General features: G+C 50.7%; 2 protein-coding genes across 3 annotated transcripts in view; both read left to right on the top strand.

Moving 5' to 3' along the window:
- The window catches only part of Kank2 (KN motif and ankyrin repeat domains 2), a 28,515-nt gene extending 16,846 nt beyond the window's left edge, over positions 1–11,669 (top strand). The window contains exons 4-12 of the mRNA XM_021171479.3: positions 951–1,094; positions 1,185–1,287; positions 1,729–1,965; positions 4,020–4,107; positions 5,072–5,291; positions 7,060–7,202; positions 8,318–8,518; positions 8,601–8,690; positions 9,431–11,669. Coding sequence (XP_021027138.1) covers positions 951–1,094; positions 1,185–1,287; positions 1,729–1,965; positions 4,020–4,107; positions 5,072–5,291; positions 7,060–7,202; positions 8,318–8,518; positions 8,601–8,690; positions 9,431–9,484 — 1,280 coding nt within the window. The 3' untranslated portion in view covers positions 9,485–11,669. The remainder of the gene's footprint in view (positions 1–950; positions 1,095–1,184; positions 1,288–1,728; positions 1,966–4,019; positions 4,108–5,071; positions 5,292–7,059; positions 7,203–8,317; positions 8,519–8,600; positions 8,691–9,430) is intronic.
- A 5,989-nt stretch (positions 11,670–17,658) lies between these two features.
- On the top strand, positions 17,659–22,693 carry Spc24 (SPC24 component of NDC80 kinetochore complex). Of its 2 annotated transcripts, XM_021172625.3 has the most exons (5): positions 17,660–17,994; positions 20,964–21,108; positions 21,399–21,503; positions 21,599–21,675; positions 22,496–22,693. In XM_021172625.3, exons 1-5 carry the CDS (start codon positions 17,754–17,756, stop codon positions 22,612–22,614), a joined length of 687 nt encoding a protein of 228 aa, XP_021028284.1. In that variant the 5' UTR covers positions 17,660–17,753; the 3' UTR covers positions 22,615–22,693. The 2 variants fall into 2 exon arrangements, with proteins under 2 accessions (XP_029337338.1, XP_021028284.1); XM_029481478.2 differs by lacking the exon at positions 21,599–21,675 and having other exon boundaries at positions 17,659–17,994.
- Positions 22,694–27,515: the final 4,822 nt, after the last annotated feature.

The following is a 27,515-nucleotide window of genomic DNA, read 5'->3' as shown; positions in this document are numbered from 1 at the left end:
CGTCTGGAACTCACTCAGTAGAGCAAGCTGTCCTGGAACTACTTAGTAGACCAGGCTGAGCCATCTCTCCAGCACCAACCAACCCTTGAACTTTGTTTTTACTCTTTATTGGTTTTTGGCTTGTTTGTTTTTGGTTTTTTTGGTTTTTCTTGACAGGGTTTCTCTGTGTAGCCCTGGCTGTCCTGGAACTCACTCTGTAGACCAGGATGGCCTTGTTTATTTGTTTTTTAAAAGATTTAGAGCCGGACGTGGTGTCTCAAAAAAAAACAATATATATATATATATATATATATATATATATATATATATATATATATATATATATTTATGTATGAAAAATGTCTCTATCTGCATGTATACCTGCATGCCAGAAGAGGGCATCAGATCCCATTGTAGATGGTTGTGAGCCACCATGTGGTTGCTGGGAATTGAACTCAGGACCTGTGGAAGAGCAGTCAGTGCTTGTTTTGTTTTGTTTTGTTTTGAGACAGGGTTTCTCTGTGTAGTCTTGGCTGTCCTGGAACTCACTCTGTAGACCAGGCTGGCCTCGAACTCAGAAATCTGCCTGCCTCTGCCTCCTGAGTGCTGGGATTAAAGGCGTGCACCACCATGCCCGGCAGCAGTCAGTGCTCTTACCTGCTGAGCCATTTCTCCAGCCCCATTTGTTTGATCTTTAAGACTGGATCTCACTCTCTAACTCAGACTGTCTTCCCATTTGTACTCCTAAGTGTTGGAACTGCTGCACAGATACACCACCACACCTGGTTTATGTGGGGGACAGGACCCAGAGATTGCAGAGTGCTAAGCAGGTGCTCTACCATCAAGCCCAGCATTGTGCTTTTTAGAGATAACATCTTACTCTGTAGCCCAGGCCTAGACAAGCACACTAGGCCCTTTTCATTTTTCTGATCTCTTGAGGTGGCAAATCTCTGTTCCGCCCTCTCCTGCAGAGCCTTCCTCCATTAATCCATGCCCTGCTACAGCCTCTGTGGTACAGCCTGAGAACCCTGCCCCGGCTGCCCAGGACACCACTGACAAGAAGCCCACCAGGCCAGCAGCAGCATCGCAGGACTCACAAGTGGCTGACGGAGCAGGTAAGCAGACATCTGTGAGGGACACAGGACCCCAGTAATCCCTAGTTGACTCAGAATCACAAGCCACTCACGCCACACGGTCTCTCTTAGGCAGAGCCTCTTTGGGGGTCCAGTTGGCCACGAAGAGGAAAGAGGACCCCACAGACCCTGAAATCCACCAGAGGAACCCCCAGTTTGTGGGAGTCAATGGCGGGTGAGTGGATCTCTAGCCCCTGGTGACTTTTAAGTCCTTCATACTGTAACGCTGAAGATGAGGAACAGGGGCCCTGAGCTAAGCGCCACGCTCAGCCTGACCCTCACGGTTAATTCCTTGCGTCAAAGCATAAGGAATATCAGACAAGGAAACTGAGGTAAAGGAATATGTATATCTTCCTCGGACCTGTTCAGTGGCTCTGAGCCTTCGTAAGCCGGCTGTGCCTACAAAGGGCCTAATTCAGGTCAGTGCCCCAGAACAGCCCTGCAGGTCCAGTGAAGGCTATGACGGTTGCAGTGTGGGCTGCGTGTGGACTTCAGACCCCTGCTTACCCAACGTGACTTGCTTCATCCCCAAGGCAAAATGTCTCAACTGAGGACCAGAGATGTCACACCGATCCCTCTTGTACCCACTCCTCAGAGTCCTTCCCTGTCCCTCCAGGTATGAGTCCCCCTCGGAGGACTCCAGCACAGCAGAAAACTCCGAACACGAGAGCACAGAGAACGAGGGCCCGGAGCCACCGGCAAGGGTTCTGAGCCCAGCTGAATGTCCTCAGCTCAGGCCTCCAGGGGCTGCAGTGGCCACGACCAGTCTGGAGGGGCCCCAGCTCTCCCAGGAATCCCAGCGCGTGCCTGCACCTGAGGTGGCGTCAGGACCCGATCCTGAGGAGGAAATTCGGTCAGTTCTTTGGGTGGGATGGCATCGGACAGTGTAGCTGACCTGCTGCTGCCTGGGGTCCGGCCATGCAGGCTTCCTGTCGGTCGCTCTCCCTCTCTATGGGACAAGAAGCGCTTGACTTTGAGCATCTCACATGACCTTCACGTGACCTTCACGTGACCTTCACGTGACCTTCTGAATGTTTTCCTGTCTTTTTGAGACAGGGTCTAACTTTGTAGCCCTGGCTGGCCTGGAACACACTAAGTAGACCAGGAGAGCCTCAGGCTCAGAGCTCTGCCTCATGGGTACATGTCATATGTGTACACATGTATTTGGGCATGCATATGGGTATGTGTGCATGGGAAGACTCCTGGTCAGTATTTTTTTTTTTATGTGTGTGTATGTGAGGAGATGTGGGTGTGTACTGTGTGTGTATGTGTGTACACACGGGACCATGTTTTTTGTGTCTGTGTGTGTGATGTGGGCGTTTGTGTAGGTATATGTGTACATATGTGTACATGGGAATACTCTAGCCTGGCATTTAGTGTCTTTGGCTGTCCCTCTGCACTGTATCTGTTCAGCCAGCATCTCTCCCTGACCCCTCCTAACTGTGCAATGCAGTTTAGCTTGCTGGCTTGTTCTGCAGATCAGCTGTGTCTTCAGGGCTTGCAGGGCTTACAGCTCCCTCCCACGTACCCACCCAGAATTTCTATGGGTTCTGGGAATGTGGATCCCTGCCCTCACACCAGCACTGTAAATCCTTGTCTACTGACCCACCTTCCCACTCTCTCCCTTTTTATTTTGAGATAAGGTCTTATTAAGTTGCCCAGGCTATCTTGAATTTGCAATCCGACTACCTCCAGTTGCTGTGTGTTAGGATTACAGACAGGTGTGACCAGCCTAGTTTATGGGGTGCTGGGCCTCGCGCCCATCTCCAGCCCGCTCTTTGCACTTGCTGTGTAAAGTTGCTAAGTTACCCAGGCTAGCCTTCAACTCACTGTAAACCAGGCTGGCCTTGAACCTGCAATCCTCTTGCCTCTACCTCCAAGTAGTTGGGAGTCCTAGTCAAGTCCTCCAGCCCTGGCAATGAAGGTGCCCTAGGGGATTTGAAGCTCTCCTGTGACACATGAGACCATGTCTCAAAAAACAGGGAGAGGGTTCAGGTGGTAGCTCACCAGTTAAAAGCACAAGCTGCTCTTCCAGACGCCCTGGGTTCGAATCTCAGCACCCATATGTGCTGTGAGACAAAACATGTTCTGGGAAGACACAGTAAATCACAGTACAGATGCCAAGTTCCAACTTGGTCAACCAGTGAGTTTTATTGGGGTTCCTTACAGGAATATGGGACTGTTTCTTAAAGGATCAGATGTGACTTGGGCTGGAGAGATGGCTCAGCAGTTAAAGAGCACTGACTGCTCTTCTGGAGGTACTGAGTTCAAATCCCAGCAACCACATGGTGGCTCACAACCATCTGTAATGAGATGGGATGTCCTCTTCTGTTGTGTCTAAAGACAGCTACAGTGTACTTACATATAATAATAGATAAATCTTTTTTTAAAAAAAAGTGACATACACACAGCTGCATCACCAGGGTGCATCCCAGCATGCACAGCAGCTCACAAAGCTAGGAACCTGTAGCACACTGCACTGCCTGCAGGCAGCTTGGCTGGTCTGAGAGTCTCCTCCACAGCTCAGCTTCCCTTCCTCTGTGGGGACTTTCAGCTTTCATTGTTTACTGTAGCAAGAAGAGGCCTAGTGAATCTGGTTGGTTTCAGGGACTTCCTGAAGCTACTTTGAGTTGTTTACTTCCTGCTCAAGAAGTGTCCTGCAGGATGGAATGTTTCAGTCTAGGGGGAAACAACAATGTGACTGCTCACAATCATCTATAACTCCAGTTCCAGGGAACTCAACACCCTCTTCTGGCCTCTTCCAATGGGGCACACATAGTGCAGGGACAGACAGACATGCAGGCAAAATACCCATACACATAAAATAACAAAAGAAAATAAAAATAAAAAGCTTTAAACAATAAGAAAGTGAAGCAACGTAAGCTCACTCCGATCTGTTTCTGGCAGGATGGACCTGAGCCCTGACCTCATATCAGCCTGCTTGGCCCTGGAGAAATACCTGGAGAACCCCAATGCCCTCACAGAGCGAGAACTGGTACGGAGGACCCCGGGCACGTTCTCACACCACACCCCTGCAGGGTGACTCTGCACCTACAGGAAGTGGATCTAGACACCAAGCCTGTAGTTTGGTGGTGGGTGGGGCTTGAGTGGGTGGGGCGTGTGTCCTAGGATTGTGGTGGGGTGACTGCTGCTCTGAGACACTCTGGCTTCATGTTCTTATCTTTGGGATATTCAGAAGATCCTATACTTTCATTTTAGGGGCTGTCTGTAATTATCTTAGAGTGTAATAAACAAGTATACACTACATTCCAAGGGTTCTACCCTCCCCAGTCACTCTCACTATGGCTGAATCAAGGACAACATTGTTTTGTTTGTTTTCTTTTTTCTTTATTTTGGTTTTTCAAGACAGGGTTTCTCTGTGTAGCCCTGGCTGTCCTGGAACTCACTCTGTAGACCAGGCTGGCCTCGAACTCAGAAATCCTCCTGCCTCTACTTCCCGAGTGCTGGGATTAAGATTGATTGTTTTCATTTTGCTCATTTTGAGATCTCATGTAGCCCAGGCTGGCCTTGAACTACATTTGTGGCTGAGGATGATGGTGAACACCTCCTGATCCTGCCTCCATCTCCCAAGAGCTAGGATTACAGGCCCACCGCACCTCACTGGATTTGTTTGTTTTCTGAGACAGGGGCTAACTATGTAGCTATAGCCTAGCTGGCCTCAAACTACTATGTAGATCAGGCTGTCCTTGAATTTATAGAGATCCTCCTGCCTCAGCTTCACGTGTTTGTTTTCAGACAAGTTCTCAGTGTGTAGCCCAGTTTTGACTTGAACTCTGGATTTTCTTTCCTTGGGCTCCTGAGTGCTGGGATCAGACAGGTGCTATCTTGGTCGGTCACAGGAGCTGTAGGATGGAGTCCCTGTTCTGTTCTTGGATCTTTTTTGCAGAAGGGGATGGGGGAATCCCATTCTTCACTCCCCACTCCTGCTGTCTCTGCAGAAAGTCGCCTATACCACAGTGCTTCAGGAGTGGCTGCGCCTGGCCTGCCGCAGTGACGCACATCCTGAGCTTGTGCGGCGACATCTAGTCACCTTCAGGGCCATGTCTGCCCGGCTGCTGGACTACGTGGTCAACATCGCCGACAGCAATGGTAACACTGCCCTGCACTACTCCGTGTCACACGCCAACTTCCCTGTGGTGCGGCAGTTGCTGGACAGCGGTAAGCCTCCAGGCAGGACCAGCCTGATGGTCCACTGGGGGAGGCATGTCTTCCCACACTCACGAGAGAATTGCCGCCTTCCTGGTCAAAAGCCCCTGGTCCCTTCACAGTCTGATGGCGGGTTGGTGGACAGGGATTACAGCTTCCCAGTCTGATGGGGGAGACACTGTGCTTTGCAATCTGAGGGAACTTCCACTGTCTTGATGTAATAGAGGCAATATACCTTCTAAGTTGGATGGGGGAGAATGTGCCCTTCGCTGACAGATGAAGGAGGCTTTGCCCTGATGGAGGAAGCTCTGTCTCCTAACCGATAGAGGAATGCAGTCAGTCTGGTGGAACTCAGTCTTCTTAGCAGTGTAGTGAATTCTGACTAGACAGTAGGGCACTGGCATAGTCACTGAGCAGTACCCGTGTGATGGATATTCTCGATGTTAGGGATGCTGTTTCCAAAGCCCTTGTGTAAGGGAAGGCCTGGGGGCTGGGGGCTGGGGGTAGACAAAGTATTCACTCAGGCAAGAAGAAACCTGTCTTCCCTGGTCTGATGGAGTAGACAGAAACTCCCAGTCTGCGAGGGAGACAGAGCCTGCTCGGCAAGCGCAGGATAAAAAGAGACTGGTTACAAAAAGAAAGAGAAGAAAAATCTGGTAGCTGGGGACACGTACAGGGGATAAAGTGCTTTTCCTGCTAGCGTGACCATGGTTCAGGCCCCCAACTTCCAATATGAAAAGAAAAGGAAAGCTGGGTGTGGTGGCGCACGCCTTTGATCCTAGCACTTAGGAGGCAGAGGCAGGCGAATTTTTGAGTTCAAGGCCAGCATGGTCTACAGAGTGAGTTCCAGGACAGCCAAAGCTACACAGAGAAACCCTGTCTTGAAAAAACAAAAAAACAAAAACAAACAAACAAACAAAAAGAATAAGGTGTTGAGCAATTAAGGAAGATGCCTGGCACTGACCTCTGACCTCCATGTAGACACAACAGGCTACACACACACATGAAGTTCCTTAAGAAGGTGGCCCAGGGCTGGTGAGATGGCTCAGTGGGTAAGAGCACCCGACTGCTCTTCCGAAGGTCCAGAGTTCAAATCCCAGCAACCACATGGTGGCTCACAACCATCCGTAACGAGATCTGGCGCCCTCTTCTGGAGTGTCTGAAGACAGCTACAGTGTACTTACATATAATAAATAAATAAATCAAAAAAAAAAAAAAAAAAAGAAGGTGGCCCAGTGGGTAATATTACTTGCTGCCAGGCCTGACAACCTGAGTTCTCTCCCCAGCCAGAGAAAACCAGCTGCTGCAAGCTGTCCTGTGATTTCCACAAGATGCCAGGCAGGCACTCCTAAGTAGGTTTAGAAGGTAGTTTAGGGAGCGGCAGAATGGTTCAGTGGTTAGAAATGGGTACTGTTCTCACAGGGTAGTTCCCAGCACCCACACTGTCTATAATCCGCTTATAACACCCTCTTAGGGACTCCAGGGACACTTGGACCCTCGAGCATATATATGTGCACAGACACAGACACACAAGTTAAAACATGAAATCGCTTTTTAACGTAATATTTTTTTTTAAAGACAGAACAGACAAACAAAACGAAACACAAACCCAGCTCCTGAAGACACTCTCTGCTCTCCACAGTGATGAACAAGTGCACAGAGAGCTACTGGCTATGCCTAAACAGAGGGAGGGGCACAATCCCCAGTGCTCCTTGGTGGGCCAGCCTTGAGTCTGATGGCAGAGGCTCACGCCCACCCCTTCCCTCCTGTCCCCACACAGGGGTCTGTCATGTGGACAAGCTGAACCGTGCCGGCTACAGCCCTATTATGCTCACTGCCCTGGCCACGTTGAAGACCCAGGATGACATTGAGACCATCCTTCAGCTCTTCCGGCTTGGGAATGTCAATGCCAAAGCCAGCCAGGTACGGGGCCGCAGTGGACCTTTATTTACCTAATTCTTTACTGGGGATGGGTGTGAAGGCCTGGGACTCAGTTTACTCCTACTGGCATGTGAGCCCAGGGATTAAACTCAAGTCATTAGGCTGGGTGGCAAGTGCCTTTACCCACCGAGCCAGCTCACCGGCCCCTTAACGTCCTTCATTAACTCCAGGCTGTGGGCCAGCCCAGGTCATGATAACAGCGTTCTTTGTCCATGAGAACGGCCACCTGTTCTCTGTAGTTGGTATTGGGGCTCAGAGAAGCACGATTACTCCTTCAAGACTCAAGGCAAGGAGCAATGTCTGAGCCTGAGTGATCCAGCCTTAGAGCAAGCGCCAGGTGCTGGCATAGGATGCGTGTGTTCATTCTTGGGGGCCGGGGGAGCAGAGGACCAGCATTTTATTGAGACATGTTTCTCACTAAATCTTGGGCTCCCCTAGACTGTGTGTCTAGGATCCTCCTGCCTCTGCCTCCCCAGTCAGTGCTGGGATCACAAGCTGCATCCCAACCTGGTTGTGCACGGGTTCTTTCGGTGGATGGAACGTGGGTCCTTGTGCTTGCAAGGCAGGCACTTTACCTACTTGCTACAAGGTATCTCCACCTCTCTTTTTGAGACAGTGTCTTACCTTGTACCCCAGGCTGGCCTTGAACTCACAGAGCTCCGCCTGCCTCTGCCTTCTGAGTGCTGGGACTATAGGCACACTTCACCACGTTCTGCTAAGCTTTTACAAGTTAGCGTATCATCAATATTCTGAGTAACGTTCCTTTTCCTGGCTAAGTAGTAGTCTGTTGTATGACTTAGCGTGGTTTGCCTGTGTAGTCATCCAATGGTGATCATCAGTTTTTAACTATTTTGGGGTAGCTAGTATATAGGACTATATACAGATCTTTGTTGGATATGCTCCTGTTTCTTTTTTATTTAGTTTTTAATAAGTTGTTACATAATTTTCCGCCTATGTGTTGAGAGCTCATGGTAAGAAGGCCAGATCCGAGGGAAGAGAAGGGGCCAGGGGAAGGTGGGGCCAACATGTGTGCCCAGTCAATGTCAGAGCGCTCGGGAGCCATGGACTGTAAGGGCAGCTCCATTCTGTTGTCTCAGGCAGGACAGACGGCCCTGATGCTGGCTGTCAGCCATGGGCGGGTGGACGTGGTGAGAGCGTTACTGGCCTGTGAGGTGGACGTCAACATTCAGGATGAGGACGGCTCCACGGCCCTGATGTGTGCATGTGAGCATGGACACAAGGAGATCACCGGGCTCCTGCTGGCTGTGCCTAGCTGTGACATCTCACTCACTGACCGCGTGAGTCCCCTCCCCAGTACTCCCCAGGGAGGGCGGGCTGCACACCAGGCATCCATCATTAGAGCTGTCCGTGCTTTTACAGGATGGGAGCACGGCACTGATGGTGGCCCTGGACGCTGGGCAGAGTGAGATCGCATCTATGCTGTACTCACGAATGAACATCAAGTGCTCGGTGAGTCCAGAGCCCGGCACAAGAGGGCGGGACTCAGAGGAGCTCTGGGGTCCGGTGAGCTAGGCCAGTTCCACTCCAGCCAGGGCTAAAGGGTTCTGTTAAGGCCAGCCTGGGACTTATCTCAAAAGGAAAAGGGGGGCTGGAGCTCAGGGTAGGGCCCCTACCTAGAATCCCCCAGTGAGGGGCTGGGGTATGACTTGGCAGCAGGACCAGCATCCTCTGTTGAACCCTCTGCATTAACATTCAGTTGCTTAAAACATTATTTTCAGTTTTGTTTGCTTTTCAAGGTAAGTACGTTTCACTATATTACGATCCTCCTCCAGCTGGGGTGTGAGTTTGGGCAGGCCAGGACTACATTGTGAGATCCTATCATCTATGTGTATATATGGAGGGGGAGTGGGCCACTGCCCACCCCCACCCCCCATCCCGTTTACTAAGTGGCTGGGATCACATGACAGACTTTCTCAAGGCCCTCCAGTCCTATCTCCAGATAGAGCCTCTGCCCTGGCCCTTCTCCCGGGGACTCTCCTTGACCCTGGTGCAGGGGTCTCCCTCTCTTGTTCCTGGACTCCACTTTGATTCCTTCCTCTGCCTTCTCTCTACAAGAGCAGGGTGACAGTCTGTCACTGTGTCTGGTGCCTTGGAAGGCGGGGACTACCCTTCTTCCCTCTGCATCCACAGCAAATCTCCTCAGAGGGATTTGAAAGTATGCCAAGAAAGAATTCTGCCTATCGTTACAGTTCGCTCCCATGTCAGACTACGAGAGTCCGGCTTCCTCTTCAGCCGAGGAGTGAATACAGAGAGGAGCCAGTGAGTCCCCCAGGACCCACCAGCCACAAGCCACGCATCAAACCGTCCCTCCTCCATCCCTCTGTCCCATTCTGCCTCGGCATTCCTCAGCCCCTGCACTTCCCTGAGGGAACCCTGACATCTACCAGGCTCAAGCTCCTGGAAGCCTTTCCCAGCGCCCTGGGTTCAAAGCCAGAAAGCCAAGCTACGTTCTCCTCCCAGTTGGCACCAGTTGACAACGCCTTGGGTGTGGGTTTCTTGCAAAGAACATAGAGAACAATCAGCCGGCAATTATGGGAGGAGGGGGGGGGCAAGAAGAGAAAATACTGTATTCTTGAGTCATTGTTAGGGGATGGGAGGGGTCAGAATTCAGTTGCTAAATTTGAATGTCACTGGAATGTTACAGTGTCTATTGTCTCCTCAACTCTACGTTATTGCAGGTCTCCACCAAGCCTGCTCACCACCCTTTGTCACCTCATTTCATTGTCTAGTGTACAATAGGGTTTTGTCCACTGCCCTCCACCTCCAGACTGTGTCTTTAGGGCCTGGGGTGTCTCTTGTGATTGCTTTACCGAATAAGACTGCCCTACCTTAGCTGCCTGCCTCCAGTCAGAAAGCAGTGTTTTCATTTGCCTTTTTCCTTTCTCTCTCTCTCTGTCTCTCTCTGTCTCTGTCTCTCTCTCTCTCTCTCTCTCACACACACACACACACACACACACACACACACACACACACACGGCTTGTAGCCTTGCAGCTGATAGCTGATGTCCTGTGACTTGGAAATGACCAACTTACAAGGAGAAGAAGTTATGCAGACCTCCCTGATCCCCACGGGGAGTGCTTGGCAGAGGAGACTGCTTCTAGAAATACTTTCAGACCTACAGACAAAAAAGAAAAAAGGCCATTCCGGAGTGGCTCCCAGCATCACAGCCCAGAGCCTCCCTCCTCAAAGGAGAGTAAACAGAGGCTGTGATACTGACCAAGCACAGGCACTCGCTATGAAGCCCATATGTTCCTGATTAAGAGCTGGCTGGCCTCAGAGCACTCCCAGAACTCGCTTAAAGTGACAGGCTTTGCTGAATCCAAAGGGACAAAAGAGTACTTTTCTGTTTGTGTATTTGTTTTTAATGCCCTGGAGCTCCTGCTGGTGACAGGGCAGACAGGCTGCACCTTTCTCTAACTGGGTTTCCTTTCTGTCCCCAGGATCTCAGTGTGGTTCGTGGGGGGATTTTGTTGTTGTTTTTTCTTTTTTTTTTTCATAAAGGAGAAAAAGGAAACAACTTCTAGATGTGCCTTGCGATAGGGAGGACTTTGTCCTCTCAAGTCTCCCTGTCTTATCCAGATCACAGCTGAACCCACTGGGCCTTGGAGCCAAACCTCAGCAGGGCAGCACTGAGGCTCATGAACTAAAGGAAAGTGTTCGCTCCTCTTCTAGACAAGTAGGTCTCTTGGTTTGATGAAGTCTTACTCCGCTTGAGTTTTGTAGAAGGGGTTTGTCTAAGGCATAGAGGCTTGGTTGGCATAAAAAAATAAGATGGACAGATGGATGGACAGGTGGGTGGATGGATGGATGGCTGATTGAGTGGGTGGGTGGATGGGCGGATGGATGGATGCATAAATGAATAGATGGATGGATGAATGAACAGATAGATAAATGGATGGATGGACAGATGGGTGGATGGGTGGGCGGATGAGTGTGGGGTGGGTGGATGGGTAAATGAGCGACGGATGAGAAGCTGGGCTGGCTGGTGGGTAGATGTCATGATGGAGTCTTTGCACGTGTATGAAACAGAAAACCAAACTTCAGGACAGACAGCTGCTGGTGTCTCTGGATGCTCACAGCTTAGGGCACATTTGAAAGGCCATGCTCTGAGCTGAGCCCTGAGTTCCAGCCTTGTAGCCAGCAAGGGAGTTTATTTAAGGTTCTGGAGGCATCAGCTATGACCCCAAAGCACACGCTTCTCAGAAAAGCCCCTGTCTGTTTCTGTCGCTGCTGCTTTCTGTGTCTCTGTCGGGGCCACCAGGGCCAAACACCCACCAGTCTCTCCTCTCCTTCCCACTATACTCCAGTTCTCTTTCTACTCTGTGACCACGGTACATCCATGAAGACAGTGTTACACGTAAATGAAGTATTCTTTTCTTGTAATCATATTTTAGAAAGTAAAAGAACTTAATAAAGCTACAAATAAAGACATTGCCTCGTGTCTGTTTGTTCTCCTTCTTTTTAGGCTAGCCTTGAACTCCTGATCCTCCTGCCTTCCATCTCCCGAGTGCTGGGATGACAGGCATGCACCTCCACACCAGGTTTTCTTCCCTCTGAGGATGAAAGCCCCGGAGCCTTGGGCATGCTAGACAACACACTCGGCTAGCTGAGCGCCAGCCTCAGCCTGGATCTCTGGTTGCTTAGCGCGTACTTTTGTGCAGCAATTGCGTGCACCAGGGGACAGTGCCATGCAGCTCAGGAAGACTCGAGATGCACGGTCCAGCCTTCTCCAAGCAGCAAGAACTTCTACCAGCTCCACCAAATTCTGGGAACGGAACTTGGGCCCTCTAAAGAGCAGCATGCTACACGGTCCTACCTGAGCCATCTCTCCAGCCCCTGGCTGTCCTGGAACTCACTCTGTAGATCAGGCTGGCCTCAAACTCAGAAATCCTCCTGCCTCTGCCTCCCAAATGCTGGGATTAAAGGCGTGCTCTACCACTGCCCAGCTCACCACGGTTTAACTTTTAGACTTATTTTATTTGTGTGTGTGTGTGTTTTGTCTCTGTTCTCTCTCTCTCTCTCTCTCTCTCTCTCTCTCTCTCTCTCTCTCTCTCTCGTGTGTGTGTGTGTGTGTGTGTGTGTGCCTGCCTGGAAGTGAAAAGAGATCCTGTTCTCCTGGAACTAGCAATACAGACATCTGTGGGCTGGGACTTAAACCCAGGTCCTCTTCAAGAACAACCAAGGCTCTTAGCCCCTGAGCCACCTCTCCATCCTCACACTCGTCCGGTTAAGGTGGTGCTGTGGATGGACCCCAGGCTTTGATGAGCTAGGCAAGCATTCTGCCAGCTGAGCCGCATCCCAGCCCTGCTGTAATTATCTCTTTGTTTTGTGTGGCTGCATGTCAAGATGTGGTATGGAGCTCAGGTCAGTCAACCTTGGTGGTGCCTTTTCCCACAGAGCCATCTCACTAGCTCCAATGCCCCCTTTAAAACAAACAAACACCAACACACTGGCTGCTCTTCCTGAATACTCCCTGGGGTTCAATTCCTAGCACCCACCTGGTAGCTTGAAACTTCCTGTGACTCCAGCTATCCCAGTACCTTCTGACTTCCTGGGTATGAGGCAGGCATGAACTGCACAGATGTAAAACCAGGCAAACCATTCATGTCCATAGACTTTTAAAATGTTTATTTTATGTGTATAAATGTTTTGTCTTGAGGCCGGGCGTGGTGGCGCACACCTTTAATCCCAGCACTCCGGAGGCAGAGGCAGGCAGATTTTCTGAGTTCTAGGCCAGCCTGGTCTACAGAGTGAGTTCCAGGACAGCCAGGGTTACACAGAGAGAAACCCTGTCTCAAAAAACCACAAAAAAAGTTTTTGTCTTTCTGTGTGTCTGTGCACCTTGTGCATGCCAGGTACCTATGAAGGCCAGAAGAGGGCATCAGATCCCCTGGAGTGAGAGTTACAGACAATGGTGAGATGCCAACTCTAGTGGGTTCTCAGTCTTACATAAGAAAAAGTGCTTTTAACCACTGAGCCACATCTCTCTAGCCCATAACATTTTTTATGAAATGGAAAAAATCCATATGTATATATAATTGTACAAACTCCACATATCATTAAATTGTCCATTTTTTTCTTTTGGTGCTAAGAGTGACCATCGCATTGGAGCTCACACAAGCTAGACATGGGCTCTGCCCTGAGACCCAGTTCCATCAGCGGCACCATTTGAAGTACCTAGTTCAGTGGCATTTAGTTCATTCACTGTGTTGTGTAACCATCTCCAAAACTACTCAGCTTGCAAAATCAAAACTCTGTCCCCAGGCCCAGCCACTGAAGCTGAGGCATCTAAGGATCTCCAATGAGTTCAGTTGTGTGCCTGTGTCTCTGTATGTGTGTGTCTGTATGTGTGCCTGTGCCTGTGTGTGTGTCCATGTGTCTGTATGTGTGCCTGTGCCTGTGTCTGTATGTGTCCGTGTGTGTGCCTGTGTGAGTATCAGTGTCTCTGTTCATTTGTGCCTGTGTGTGTATCTGTGTCTCTGTATATATGTGTCTGTATGTCTATGTCCATGTGTGTGTCTGTGTGTGTTTGTGTCACCTCAGAGATTGACAGAGGTCACTGCAGAGGCATTTACTTCAAGCACCTCTCTGCCTTCTATTTTGAGACCCAGTCTCCTCCTGAGCAGGAAACTCACTGTTGCTGTAAACTGAATGAACAAATTGTCCCCCATCCCCTGTGTTTCTGGCCTGGTTATTTGTTTGTCGGTTGAGACAGAGTCTCTCTATGCAATCCTGGCTGCTCTAGAGCTAATACCTGTGAGGGTGTCCTCCCACTTCTGTTGTGCCTATTCGTGAGCCCCAAAAGTCCACCAAGGAGCTGATTCCCATGCAATCACGCTAGGGTCTTTTCATTCAAACTCAAGCTTGCACCCACTACCCACCCTGATGCAGCAGCACAGGAGAGGGAAGCCCAAGTCCAGTTTTAAGCAGACATTTATAGAGGCGAGCAAACAAGTAAGAGGGTTCTAGCCTGGCACCCATCTGATTGGGGGGGCTACTATGGAACTTTGTTGCCCTTTAAATAATTGGCTGGTGCTGGGAGGCAAACCGTAAACTTCACTTTTGCTTTCTTCCTGATTGGTGGTTGTCAGGGAGGGACTTGCATGTGCAGACTTGCTAGGGAGTAACCTGGAAGTGAGTGCTTAGGTCAGGGTTTCTAAGATGGAGTCTGAACCCAATATGGAGTTGGTCTGGTCTCTCACCTCTACCCCACAAGAGCTGGGATTATAGGCATGCATTAACATGTCTGCTCTCGGGGGCTGGTGAGATGGCTCAGTGGGTAAGAGCACCTGACTGCTCTTCTGAAGGTCCTGAGTTCAAATCCCAGCAACCACATGGTGGCTCACAACCTTATCCATAAGATCTGACTCCCTCTTCTGGAGTGTCTGAAGACAGCTACAGTGTACTTACATATAATAATAAATAAATCTTTTAAAAAAATGTCTGCTCTGCCTGGATTTGATATGGAGCTGGAGACTTGAACTTGGGTCCTCCTGCTTGCACACCATACACTCTATCCACTGAGCCACTTCCTTAGTCCTTGTTTTGTTTTGTTTTGGTTTTTTCGAGACAGGGTTTCTCTGTATAGCCCTGGCTGTCCTGGAACTCACTCTGTAGACCAGGCTGGCCTCGAACTCAGAAATCCGCCTGCCTCTGCCTCCCGAGTGCTGGGATTAAAGGCATGTGCCACCACGCCCGGTCTTAGTCCTTGTATCATAGCTATTGTCCCTCTCAGGTTCTTTTCTGTCTGTATACTTTACCTGCATATGCAGTGTCCTTGGAGGTCAGAAGAGGGTATGGGATCCTTTGGAGCTGGAGTTACAAGTGTTTGTGAACCAAACAAAGGGGGCTGAGATTTGAACCCCAGGCTTCCTGATTGAGCAAAAAGTGCTCTTAACCACTGAGACATCTCTCTGGCGCTGTTTGTTCTGTTCGTTGGCGTACTAGTTTTGGTTTGGTTTTGTTTTGAGACAGGGTCTCCTATAGCTCAGGTTGTCTTCAACTCAATTCCTAGCTGAGACTGACCTTGAGAGTCTGATACCTCTACCTGCACCGTTGAGGACTGGGGTTACCAACAACCCTGCACCTGATTTCACCCAGAGCCGGCGGCGACTGAGCCCCGTGCTCCCTGTGTGCTAGGCAAGTGCTCAGCTGTTCTCCACACCTCAACCCTGCATTATCTCCACTTTGCAGCCTCAGCCTGTGCCAGCCCTTCTGCGTCCCCAGTAATCAGCACTTTGCTTTCCCGGTCTTTTCAGGTGTGTGCCTCTTTCTGGACAGAAGCTTTGGCCAGGACTGGGAGGTGGCACACCCTTTGCTCTTAGATGAGAGGTGGGTGGCACTTTGGGCCAGGGGCACTTCTGTGTGATGGGTTCTCTTGCTCAATCCCAGTAGTTAACTCCTGACCCTCCCCTGCTGATAAGAACAGGCTATCTTTAGCCCCAGGGTTTAGAAAGATCTGGTAGGAACCTGCCAGATCTTGTGCCAAGGTCACTGGCACAAGTTGCACAGCTAGAAACTGAACCTGGGTCCCCACCCACCCCCAACCCCCATGCTTGTCTGTGTGCTAAGCAAGCATTCTCTCACTGACTTGCACTGTTAAGCAATTTACTGACTTAGGCCCGAGGAAGGAGGGATGCAACAGTTTCTACTGAGAGCACAGGGGCCAGCTCAAGTCCAGACAACCAGATTGCCAACTGCCCTCCCTGCCCACCCATCACTCCACCATCACTTGCCAATTTTATCTTATTGTTGTTGTCTGTTTGATGGCTTCATATTTTCAAAAAATCCTCTTTATTGTGGGGGGGGGGCGGGGGGGGGGAAGCGGTGTGTCACCGCAGATGTATGCAGGTCAGAGAATATGATGGGAGTGAGTGCCTGTGTCTGTCTGGGGTGTATTTTTTTTTTTTTTTGGTTTTCCGAGACAGGGTTTCTCTGTGTAGCCCTGGCTGTCCTGGCACTCACTTTGTAGACCAGGCTGGCCTCGAACTCAGAAATCCACCTGCCTCTGCCTCCCGAGTGCTGGGATTAAAGGCGTGCGCCACCACGCCCGGCTTTTTTTTTTTTTTAAGATTATTTATTTATTTTATGTATAAGAGTACACCATTGCTCTCTTCAGACACACCAGAAGAGGGCATCAGCTGGGCAGTGGTGGCACACACCTTTAATACCAGCACTTGGGAGGCAGAGGCAGGTGGATTTCTGAGTTCGAGGCCAGCCTGGTCTACAAAGTGAGTTCCAGGACAGCCAGGGCTACACAGAGAAACCCTGTCTCGAGAAAAAAAAAAAAAAAAAAAAAAAAAAAAAAGGGGACATTGGATCTCATTACAGATGGTTGTGAGCCACCATGTGGTTGCTGGGAATTGAACTCAGAACCTCTGGGAAAGCAGTCAGTGAGTGTTCTTAACCGCTGAGCCATCTCTCCAGCTCTGGGGTATAGGTATTTAAGGAGACAGGGTTCACTTTGTAGTTCAGGCTGGTCTGGAGTCCCATGAATGGCAATTCCTCTTCCTTAGGCTCCTGATTCCTGAGCCACCATGCCCAGCTTCGGGGTTCACTGCTCTTGTTGCCCAGGCTGGTCTGGAATTTACCTCCATCCCCAAGCTCCCATCACCTGAGTGCTACGTGCTAGATACATGCTAGACTCCTACTTAAAGATTTTATTTTATTTTTTTTGAGACAAGGTCTCTATATAACCCTGGCTCTCCTGGAGCTGTATTTGTAGACCAGGCTGGCCTCAAACTCAGGGATCTGCCTGCCCCTGCCTTCCCTGAGCATTGGATGCTCTTGTAGAGGACCAGCGTTTGGTTCCCAGCACCACATTATGGCTCACAACCATCCATATCTAGCTCCAAGTGGTCAGTTGCCCTTTTATGACCTCTGATGACACATACATACATGTAGGCAAAACGTTTGGGTATACACATTAAAGAAAGAGAAATAAGCCTAAAAAAATAGAGACCGGTGAACGATTGTGGTGGCACATTCCTATAATCCAACCACTAGGAGGCAGAGGTAGATGGATCTCTAACAAAGAGCTCCTGGACAGCCAGTTCTACATAGTCTCAATAGCTCACACATCCCAACCCCCCAGCAAGAAAAAATAAACTCACTGAATCCCAGTTTTATGTATAGTTAATGTATTCCTAAAGTAAACTTAAAAAAAAAAAAACTCAAGCAAAAATAATAAACCATCCGTTACCTTGCCCTTCAAGCAGCGACTGATAGCTGCAAATTTCTCTTGAGTCCTGCAGGTTTCCAGTCTACGCATGCGCAACAGACTCCTAATGCCCTGGTCTCTCCCCGGGTTCACAGCCTGACAATTGACGCACGCGTACCAGGCCAATCGCAAACTGGCCACGTGTGACACGCCCCCCCTACGATGATTGGTCCTCACACCTGAGCGACAGAAGAAATTTCGCACAGGATCTCCACAAAATGGCCGTTCCTTCCGAAGCGCTCTGTCCCCTTGCTGATTGAGTCCTGCAGGAGACGGACGTAGGAACGATCCAATGAGACTTATGCGCTCTGGGGAGGGGGCGGGGCCCGTGGTGAGACGAATTTGCGCGGGTTCCGACTCGGCGCGTTCAGTCATGGCGGCTTTCCGCGACATGGTGGAGGTGAGCAACTGGCTACTGAGCCTGCTGGGGGCCAACCGCGCTGAGGCGCAGCAGCGGCGGTTGCTCGGGAGCTACGAGCAGATGATGGAGCGGCTGCTGGAGATGCAGGACGGCGCCTACCGGCAGCTTCGGGGTGAGGGCCGGGCCCCTGCGCTCCAGCCCTGGGGGACTTCTCGCGGGGAGCTGGTACTCCTGGGCCTCAGTTTCCCCATCTGACAATCGCCATGGCTCAGAGGCGTCCAGATAAGTGTCATAGCTCACAATGCGCGACTCTATACGATCGTACTCCGTAGCCTTTGGAAGGCTTTATGATCCAGCCCCCACCCCCACCCCTGCTATCCGCTCTTGAAGGTCTTCCGAGGGAGAACCGTCACACCCGAGCCTTGGTTTCTCCACCCGTGAAACCGTTGTCATGACAACGGTTGTCATCTAGGGACTTAGGCGTAATTAAATATAGAGTTAGCAGGGCGTGACCCTATTAACTTTCCAGGACACTCAGGCTTAAATGTAGCTCTGCTTAGTATAGAACTCCTTAGCTGAGAAATTCAAAGAACCTTTCAGCTCTTCAGTGCCAAGGCCACAGGTGTGAGCAATCTCCCATCACAGTGTCCTTCCCTGTCAAAGGTTGGGAACTTTGTTTTGTTTTATGCGTAAGTACAGTGTAGCTGTCTTCAGACACTCCAGAAGAGGGCGCCAGATCTCGTTACAGATGGTTGTGAGCCACCATGTGGTTGCTGGGATTTGAACTCCGGACCTTCGGAAGAGCAGTCGGGTGCTCTTACCCACTGAGCCATCTCACCAGCCCTTGTTTTGTTTTGAGACAGGGTTTCTCTGTGTAGCCCTGGCTGTCCTGAAACTCACTCTGTAGACCAGGCTGGCCTAGAACTCAGAAATCCGCCTGCCTCTGCCTCCCAAGTGCTGGGATTAAAGGCGTGCGCTACCACTCCCCGCCCTGGGAACATTTTTAAAAGTTTCGTGCCTTCGCAATAGACTTGTGAACAGAGCCTGCTGTGAGCTGGACCTCGGGTGACAGCAGGGAAGGAGCCCCTTGGTGGCTGGCATCCTACTGGAGAGGAGACAGGATAACATTTGTACTGCAGTGATGGGCTGAGGAGACAAATGCTTTCTATCATTAGGAGGGGTAACATGGGCGGGACTGGTTTCTGCACACAAGTCCCACCTGCAAGCGAGTGAGGGGAACCCATAGTTTATCCAGGATACTTGGTGAACGTCACTCTTACATTCACCTTAGAGAGGCGGGCGGTGGTGGCACACGCCTTTAATCCCAGCACTTGGGAGGCAGAGGCAGGCGGATTTCTGAGTTCTAGGCCAGCCTGGTCTACAGAGTGAGTTTCAGAACAGCCAGGGCTACACAGAGAAACCCTATCTACAAACAAACAAACAAACATTCACCTTAGAAAGAAGAGCCACGGAAGAGAGCTAGGAAATGGTGCCCAGAGAAGGTGTGGGAAGTCGTGTCTGCTCTGGAGGTCTCTCCTCAGCCCTGCTCGAAAGAAACTACCAGGAACGGGTATAAATGAAGTGTTTAGCCTGTGCCTGAGGAGACAGCTGAGAGGGGCAGGTGCCTGAGTGCTTTGAGAAACCAGCATGAGCTTTTGGTGGGGCTGAGTCTCAGCAGGGAGGTGACACTTTTGGTCTCCATGGACCCTGGGCACACATGTGCATACGGTTAAGAATAAAAAATTAAGCTTTTGACAACCTAAGCCGGAGGGGCAGTGGCTGTGGCTCAGTTGGCGGAGCACTTGACTGCATGCATGAAGCCCTGGGTTCCATGCCAGGCCTGGCAGAATGGGCCTGGCAGACCAGTGTTCCAGAGACAAGCAGGAGGGTCAGGAAAGGAAGGCTGGAAGGAAGTCAAAGCAGCCTGATTGACAGAAGACCAAAAGAAGTTTTATCTCTGAGACTGTAGCTCAGAGAGAACACATGTGGCTATAGGAGGCCTTGGGAGCAAGCAGTAATAATGAAGTAAAAACCTGAGGGCTGGCAGGATGGCTCAGTGGGTAGAGACACTTGCTGCCTACCTGACGATGTTAAGTTTGATTCCTGGGAGCCAGGTGGTAGAACTGACCCCTGCAGCTTGTCCTCTGACCTCCACACGCAAACCTGCTGTTTCTTCTTTGAATGAGTCATTAGCGGCTTGAACATGTGCTCTTAAAATTTGGGAGACCGAAGCAGGAGGCTGCTGAGAATTCAAGGCTAACCTCAGTTACATAGAGTTTCGGGCCAGTATTAGCTACAGAGAAACCCTATGCCACCCTCACCCAGGTCCCGCCCCACACGCTTTTTGCGGTGGGTTCTTGCGTAGGTGGTACAGTGCTTGCATAGCATGTGTGACGGAGGCTCTAAATTCAAACCCAATACCATAAAATAATTACAATTAAGTAATTTGATGGCTATACATTGTGACCTGCGTCTGTAGAATAATTTGGGAGGATAAGACAGAAGGATTCTTTGAGCCCAGGAGTTTGGCCAACCTGGACAGCACAGTGAGACCCTCATCCTATCATTCAACATCCCCTCCCCCACAATCATAGAGATTATAACAGAAGCTCGTGAGGGAGCTGCACTCAGAGATCAGAGGCCAGCCTGAGCCACACAAGACTACTTCCCAAACAAAAGATACCAACTGCCGCTTAGTGGGTAAAAGGCCTGCCTAGCACACAGAAAGTCTTGGCTTCCACCCCCAGCACCACACAGGATGGGTATGGTGGACAATTAGGGGCGTCACTTCTGTCCTTTTACCAAGTGGGTCCCAGAAATGGAACTCAGTCCGTCAGACTTGTTAGCATCTCATCCGGCTATTAGGATTTTTGTAGTGCTTATAGCATAGGGTCTCTTGAGTTTAACCTAAGCCAGAGTAGAACTCTGCATCCTCCTGCCTCTGCCTCCTGAGCAATGGATTACAGCTACACACTGCCATTCTCAATATGGCCTGTGTTCTGGCAGAGCAGGGGCAAGGCCCAGATGTTGGGAGGTGCTCAGATGGAGCAGAACTCTGACTGGGTGGTGGCATGAGGCCCCATCAGAGTTCGCCTGGGCAGAAGACAGGATGAAAGGGCACCTGCTTCTGTCCCATTGCAGAGACTCTGGCTGTGGAGGAGGAAGTGGCTCAGAGCCTTCTTGAACTGAAGGAATGTACGCGCCAGGGGGACACCGAGCTGCAGCAGCTGGAGGTGGAGCTCCAGAGGACCAGCAAGGAGGACACCTGTGTGCAGGCCAAGCTACGATATCCTTCGCTATGTCCGGTGGCCGCTCAGTGCAGTGCCAGAGTTCCTGCCTAGAATCCTCCAGAGAGAGAGGTGGGAGTGTGGCTCAGTGGTAGAGCCCCTTCCTAGAATCCCCCACTGAGGGGCTGGGGTGTGCTCTGGCTGAGCCTGCCTAGCATGTGTCAGGTCTTAGCTTTGGTCCCTAACACTGAAGGAAGAAAAGGCCTGAGCACTTGGTGCTCTGACCTGGTGGGGCAGTGAGGTGGGTGACTGTCCTTACTGTCTGAGCCTTGGCCTTAACGCAGTGCACTCAGCTCATCACAGAGTTGCAGGAGCTCAGGGAGATGGAGGAGGAGCTCCAGCGCCAGGAGAGGGATGTGGATGAGGACAACACCGTCAACATCCCCTCTGCAGTGTAGGTTCTGCAGGCTGGGCCTAGTCCTGCCCTGTGGTGTGGTTGACATGGATGCTGTGGTAACAGTCTTCTCTCCTTTCCCCTTGTCTGTCTAGGTATGTGGCTCATCTCTATCACCAAATTAGTAAAATACAGTGGGATTATGAATGCGATCCAGGGATGATCAAAGGCAGTATCCTTTGAGAAGTCGATGTTGGGGTGGGAGGAGGCACCTGGGGGAAATGGGGGCATCTTCACATACTGGACACAGCCAGGCACGGTGGCACATCCCGTCCTAGCACTGTGAAGGCAGAGGCAGTGGATCTCACTGGAGTTTGAGACTAGCCTTGTCAACTAGCTAGAGTAAGTTTCAGGACAGCCAGGGCTCCACTGAGAAACCCATTGCTCAAGAGTACAAAGTAGACTCTTGAAGAGAGCGATGCATCGTGTTCATGGGGTGTCATGCTCCACATCCAGATGCAGACAGTGTCTATAGATGGCGGGTAAAGGGAAAACAGCTTATCTGTGCGCTACAATAGTATTCAGGGGAGGGCATCGTAGACAGAAGATATAAATGCAGTAGATCGTTTTCTCAGCATGGGGGTAACCTGGAGCCTACATGTTCTCCAGACCAGCTGCAAATCCTTGGTGAGCCTCCCGTTTCTGTCTCTCAAGTGCTGGGACTGTGGGTGTATGCCATCATATCCAGCAAATATATCATTTTTAATTAAAAAGAAATGATCCATCTAGGCACGTCCCATCGAGCCTAGTGACTGGAATTCAATCCCTGGGACCCACTGGTGGGAGAACAGCTATATACGTTGTCCTCTGAGTCCACAGGGATACTGTGGCATGTTTGCACTCACACACACCCAGATAAATAAACATAAAAAGAAATGAGCCTGGTATCATCCCAGCACTTGGGAAGCTGAGGCCGCAGGAGTCACCACAGTTCAAGGTTAGCAACTGGACCTGGGAGGACGGAATACACTTTCCTTTCATCTCGTCCTCAGTCCACCATGGCCCCACAGTGGCCCAGCCTATCCACTTGGACAGTGCACAGCTCTCGCCGAAGTTCATCAGTGACTACCTCTGGAGCCTGGTGGACACCACATGGGAGCCAGAGCCTTGACCTCACACCTTGCATAGAACTGGGGTTGAGGGAGCCAAGGAGGGGATCACTCTAAAATTAAATGTCTATATGTGAGTGAGTTCATTGATTTATCTACTTGCTTTGAGATAGTATCTCATGGAGTCCAGGCTGGCCTGCAACTTCTTTTTTATTTGTAATTACATTTTAAAAGATCATTCTTTTTACTGTATGAATGTTTGTCTGCATGTGTGTCTGTTAGCTATATATTCCAGTAGAGGTCAGAAGAGGGCTTCAGATCCCCTGAAACTGGAGTTATGGGTGGCTGTGAGCTGCCATGTGGCTGCTGGGAATCAAACCTGTATTCTATGGAAGAGCAGCCAGTGCTCTTAATTGTTGAGCTGTCTCTTCATCCCCTTAATTACAATTTTAAAAAATGTGTGCAGTTGGGGCTGGAGAGATGGCTCAATGGTTAAGAGCACTGACTGCTCTTCCAGAGGTCCTGGGTTCAATTCCCAGCAACCACATGGTGGCTCACAACCATCTGTAATAAGATCCAATGTCCTCTTCTGGTGTGTCTGAAGACAGCTATAGTGTACTCATATACATAAAATAAATAAATAATCTTTTTTTTTTAAAAAAAAGTGTGTGCAGCATGGTGTGTGTGTGTGTGTGTAAAAGCAACAGCTTGCTGGAGTTGGCTCTTCTGTATGTGCATGAGTATGCTTGGTGCCTGAGGAGGCCAGAGTTGTCGGATCCTCTGAAACTGAAGCTACAGGTGGTTGTGAGCCACCTCATGGGTACTGGGACCGGCACTCTGTAAGAGCAGCCAGTGCTCTTAACAGCGGCGGCATCTCTCCAGCCCCTCCAAGCTTTATTTTTTTGAGGCAGGGTTTGAACTCCAAGGATTTGCTTTCTCCACTGCCCCAGCAGTTGGCCCAGGTTTGGGGGTTTGACCTCAGGTCCTCCTGCTTCGACTGTAAGCAGTTGGCTAGCAGCCACCTCAGCCCACTCTCCCCCTTTTTATGAGGTCCTGATGCCAAGCTCGTCACTGGGAGATTCTCAGGTTGTGCCCAACTGCAGAGCCACATCCAGAGCCAGGTCACTCCACCTCACCTAGTGACAGCTGAATGATGTCTTAGCTTTTGGGGACACCATCCCCGACCTCACTGGATTCCAGTAGTGTCCTGACAACAGGAAGTGTGAGCCATGGCTGAGTGTCCCTTGGGAAGGTCACATAATACAGCAAACATCTGCGGGACTAGCATTAGTCCACATCGCCTGCTGAGTCACTGCTGTGGACTTGTGTTTTCATACCAGTGTGAGACGGTGCAGGATAGAGAACTCACCCAGCCTAGGCTTCCTTTCCTCTGGTTGTACATGCTGACCTGCAGACCTGGTGCCTGGTGGAGAACGTAGCCATGGAGTTCAAGGCTGCCAACATAGCCAAGCTGGAGGGCTAGGGAGATGGCTCATGGGTAAGGTTCTTGCCATCAAGTCTGATGGCCTGAGGCCTCACAGGATCCTAGGACCCATATTTGTCTTCACCTAAATAGCACCTTCTGCTCTTCCAGGGGATCTGGGCTCAATTCCCACCATCCACAGAGTTAAATGTCTTTAGCTGTAGTTCAGGAGATTGGAGCCTTCTGACTTCATCATGTGCCAGGCACACACATAGTACACAGACACATGTAAGTGAACCACTCATAAAATACATAAATCTTACCCAAAAAACCCAGCAGAGCAGCAGGAACCAACGAGGCTTTGCACAAGAAGGGCAAATGCCCAGCTGCTCAAACTCTTGACCCTCTGGTAGCAGGAGAGCCTCACTCCCTTTACTGGAGGAGCACTAGGGGCTGACTCCAGGGTCCAGTGAGTGAGGACTGTGGCCCAGCGCCCTGGAGAGCCCCCAGCTCTGCATGCCTAGGCTCTGAGTCACTGCCCAGTACTGGCTGGCTGCCTGGGACATCTTGGGGCCAGGCCACAGCCTCCTGCCCAAATTCCTACCCACAGCCTGACTTGCTCCTTCTAAGAGAACCAGCCAGAAGGAGGAGCAGTCCTGAGTCTAATTTACAAATGAGGTAAACTGAGGGACAGATCCATCTGGCCATTTCCCTTAAATCCCAAGACATTATATGAAGTCCAGGGGTTGACCCATTCACCTGTGTTCTACTGCCACCAATCCCTAAGGCACATAGTGTCTTCCTCTGAGGTGTCACCAGGACTAGGTGGTTTTTCAGGACAGTGGTAAGAGCACCCAGCAGGTGGCCAGCCCCTTTCTCCAGTCTCTCCCTTTTTCTGTTGGGGTTAGCTGCAGTTAGAGCTGTTTCCTTAAGCAGGAAAGATGCATAGACCTAGGAAATGAGCAGGAGAAGCCAGGCAGTCAGATTTGAAGGTTGTCTCCTCATGACTCAAGGGCTGGGCTGGGGGCTGGAGAGATGGCTCAATGGTTAAGAGCATTCATTGACTGCTCTTCCAGAGGTCCTGAGTTCAAATCCCAATAACCACATGGTGGCTCACAACCATCTGTCATGGGATCTGATGCCCTCTTCTGGTGTGGCTGAAGACAGCTACATAAGTAAAATAAGTGAATCTTTAAATTAAAAAAAAAAAAAAAAAAAGAGCTGGGCTGGTGTGGGGGATAGAGAATTAGTTGTCTGTTGTGGGCACGGCCACACTTGGACTCTTACCTGTGACCTCTGTTGTTGGGGCCACTCTCACCTGGATCTCAGGACCTCCTAATAGGTCCTTTTTACTGTGTGTGTGTATGGAGAGTCACAGTATGTAGGGAGGTAAGTGCAGGCCCCAGGGTGTGTGCATGCTTGTGAGAGGTAAGGGATCAGTTCTCTCACCTTTACAAGGATTACCGACCAGATCAAACTCGGATCACCAGGCTTGGAAGACAAGCGCCCTTACCTACCCTCTGAGCCACAACCACATTCAGGCTCCTGCTGGCTGAATGGTTCTGTGGCAGCCATACTTGTAAGTGGCTGGAGCTATGGAAGTATGCCTGGCTGCACATCATCTGGAAAAGGAAACTAAACCCAGGCTGGAGATTTGTCTCAGGTTTCACACCTGGTAGGTGTTTGAGCTCCAGGGTGGGGATGGGGGGGGAGGGACTCTCAATCTCCTGCTAGGAAGGAGGTCAGCACACCTGGCAATAAGGAAGTGGCAGGGGATAAATTGCTGGGGGGTGGGGGGGGGGGGAGGGAGAAGGCTGGGAGGGTAGAGATGGTGACACAGAATAATGCATCTAAGCTGGGAGCAAGCTAAGGACTGCCACCAAGCAACTGCAGAAAGCACCTTGATCAATCTGGGCCTGCAATCCACAGTATAGGGGGAAGGTTTTCCAGACAGCCAGTGGCTCTGCTGGCTCTGCTGAGTAAGAGACTGATCTAATTAAGCTCCAAGCTTCTCCCACTCACTACAAGGCCAGGCCAAAGGGCAGGACAAGGGAAGGACAGAGCTCCTCTAGGGCAGGAAGCAGATTCGAGTAGGGGTGTCAGACAAGGCACAGGAAATCTAAGGAGACTTTTCCCCAGGCAGGCTGAGTAGGGGTGATATTCCTGAGAACTTAGTCTCAGAAAACCACAGTGGGAGCTGGGGAATGCTGGCTGCCTAGCAGAGCACCCTTCCCACTGCCTCCCTCATGCCATGCCCGCCGGGGCTCCAAGCTGGCTCACCACACACAGCTGTGGGCTCAGACACTATGAGTTGGAAGGGACCACAGCCTGGGGGGGCTGGTGGTCAGCGGGGAACAGCAGTTCCTGTGTCAGAAATCAGCTGCTGCCTGCCATTCTTGTCCTGGGCAGAACTGAGTCCACAGAGACGAGGCAGGCAAGACCACCATCACTTGCCCACCCTGGGTCAGATAGTACTGCACACAGGGGTACACATCCAGGTCTTTCACTGATTGCTATTCTGAGCCCAGAGAACTGCAGGCAAAGAAGACAGGAGAGCAGAAAAAGGGAACCCTGGCCCAAGTACCTCCCGCTCCCCTTGCTAGGTAGGCACTGTACAGTGAGTTAAACACCAGCCCTTCAGTGCCTGTTGGTAAGTAAAGTATTTGTTTTTAAGACAGTCATTGGCCCCAGGTTGATCTGAAACTCACTATGTAGGGGAGGATGACCTTGAACTCCTGATCTTCCTGCCTCCACCTCTCCAGTGGTAGGGGGACAGGTACGGGTGAGCACACTTGGCTTTGCGGGGGCCTTGAAAATAAAAGCTGAGGCCCAGGATGAGAAATGCTCACCAATGGGTGGTGGTGCTCCACTTTAGTCCCACACCCTGGAGGCAGAGGCAGGCAGATCTCGAGTTCATGGCCAGCCTGGTCTACAGAGGGAGTTCTACAACAGCCAGAGCCACACAGAGAAACCCTGTCTTGGGAGGAAGAAAAGGTCAATCCATCACCTTCCACGCATGATGTCCCGTGGGAGCCCCACACCTGCTCTCCAGTCTGCTAACTCCCAGGCCGTGGGAGCTCCACCATGCTGTTAGCCACACATGCCAGCATCATGACTCAGTGAGGCAGTCCTTGAAGGCCTGTGAAGCCAGAGGCTTTCCAGGCCACTTGCTTCTCCACTTTCTCTCTCAGAGGCAGTTTGGCTCTTGCCCCAAACAAAGGGCAGAAAGAAGGACGGATGTGCCACCCCGTGGATTCAGAGGAGATGGCAGGCCTGGGTAGAGGTCCCACCACAGTCTGGTAGAAGGTGGAATTACTGGGCTAAGCCAAGGCTCTGAAGTGCACAGGGTCACACAGAAAACTACAGCAGAGCAAGGGTCAGAACCAGTTGTTTGTCTAGTGCATCTTCATTGCTGTTCTGTTTCCCTCGAGACTCTTTCCCTGAATTTTTCTTTTCTTTTTTCCCTTTGTGGGGAGGGGAGGGAGTTCGAGACAGGGTTTCTCTGTGTAGCCCTGGCTGTCCTGGAACTCACTCTGTACA

Source organism: Mus caroli, unplaced genomic scaffold (genome assembly GCF_978045245.1).
Source record: "Mus caroli unplaced genomic scaffold, Mus_caroli_1 scaffold_11, whole genome shotgun sequence".
Classification (NCBI taxonomy): domain Eukaryota; kingdom Metazoa; phylum Chordata; class Mammalia; order Rodentia; family Muridae; genus Mus; species Mus caroli.
The sequence above is the reverse complement of the archived record's forward strand: the minus strand, read 5'-3'. Positions and strand labels throughout refer to the sequence as shown.

Coding starts and splice junctions, on each gene's coding strand:
- Spc24 (XM_021172625.3), top strand. CDS start 17,754: ATGAGACTTATGCGCTCTGGGGAGGGGGCGGGGCCCGTGGTGAGACGA. Junction 17,995..20,963: donor CGCCTACCGGCAGCTTCGGG/GTGAGGGCCGGG, acceptor GTCCCATTGCAG/AGACTCTGGCTGTGGAGGAG. Junction 21,676..22,495: donor TCCAGGGATGATCAAAGGCA/GTATCCTTTGAG, acceptor TCTCGTCCTCAG/TCCACCATGGCCCCACAGTG.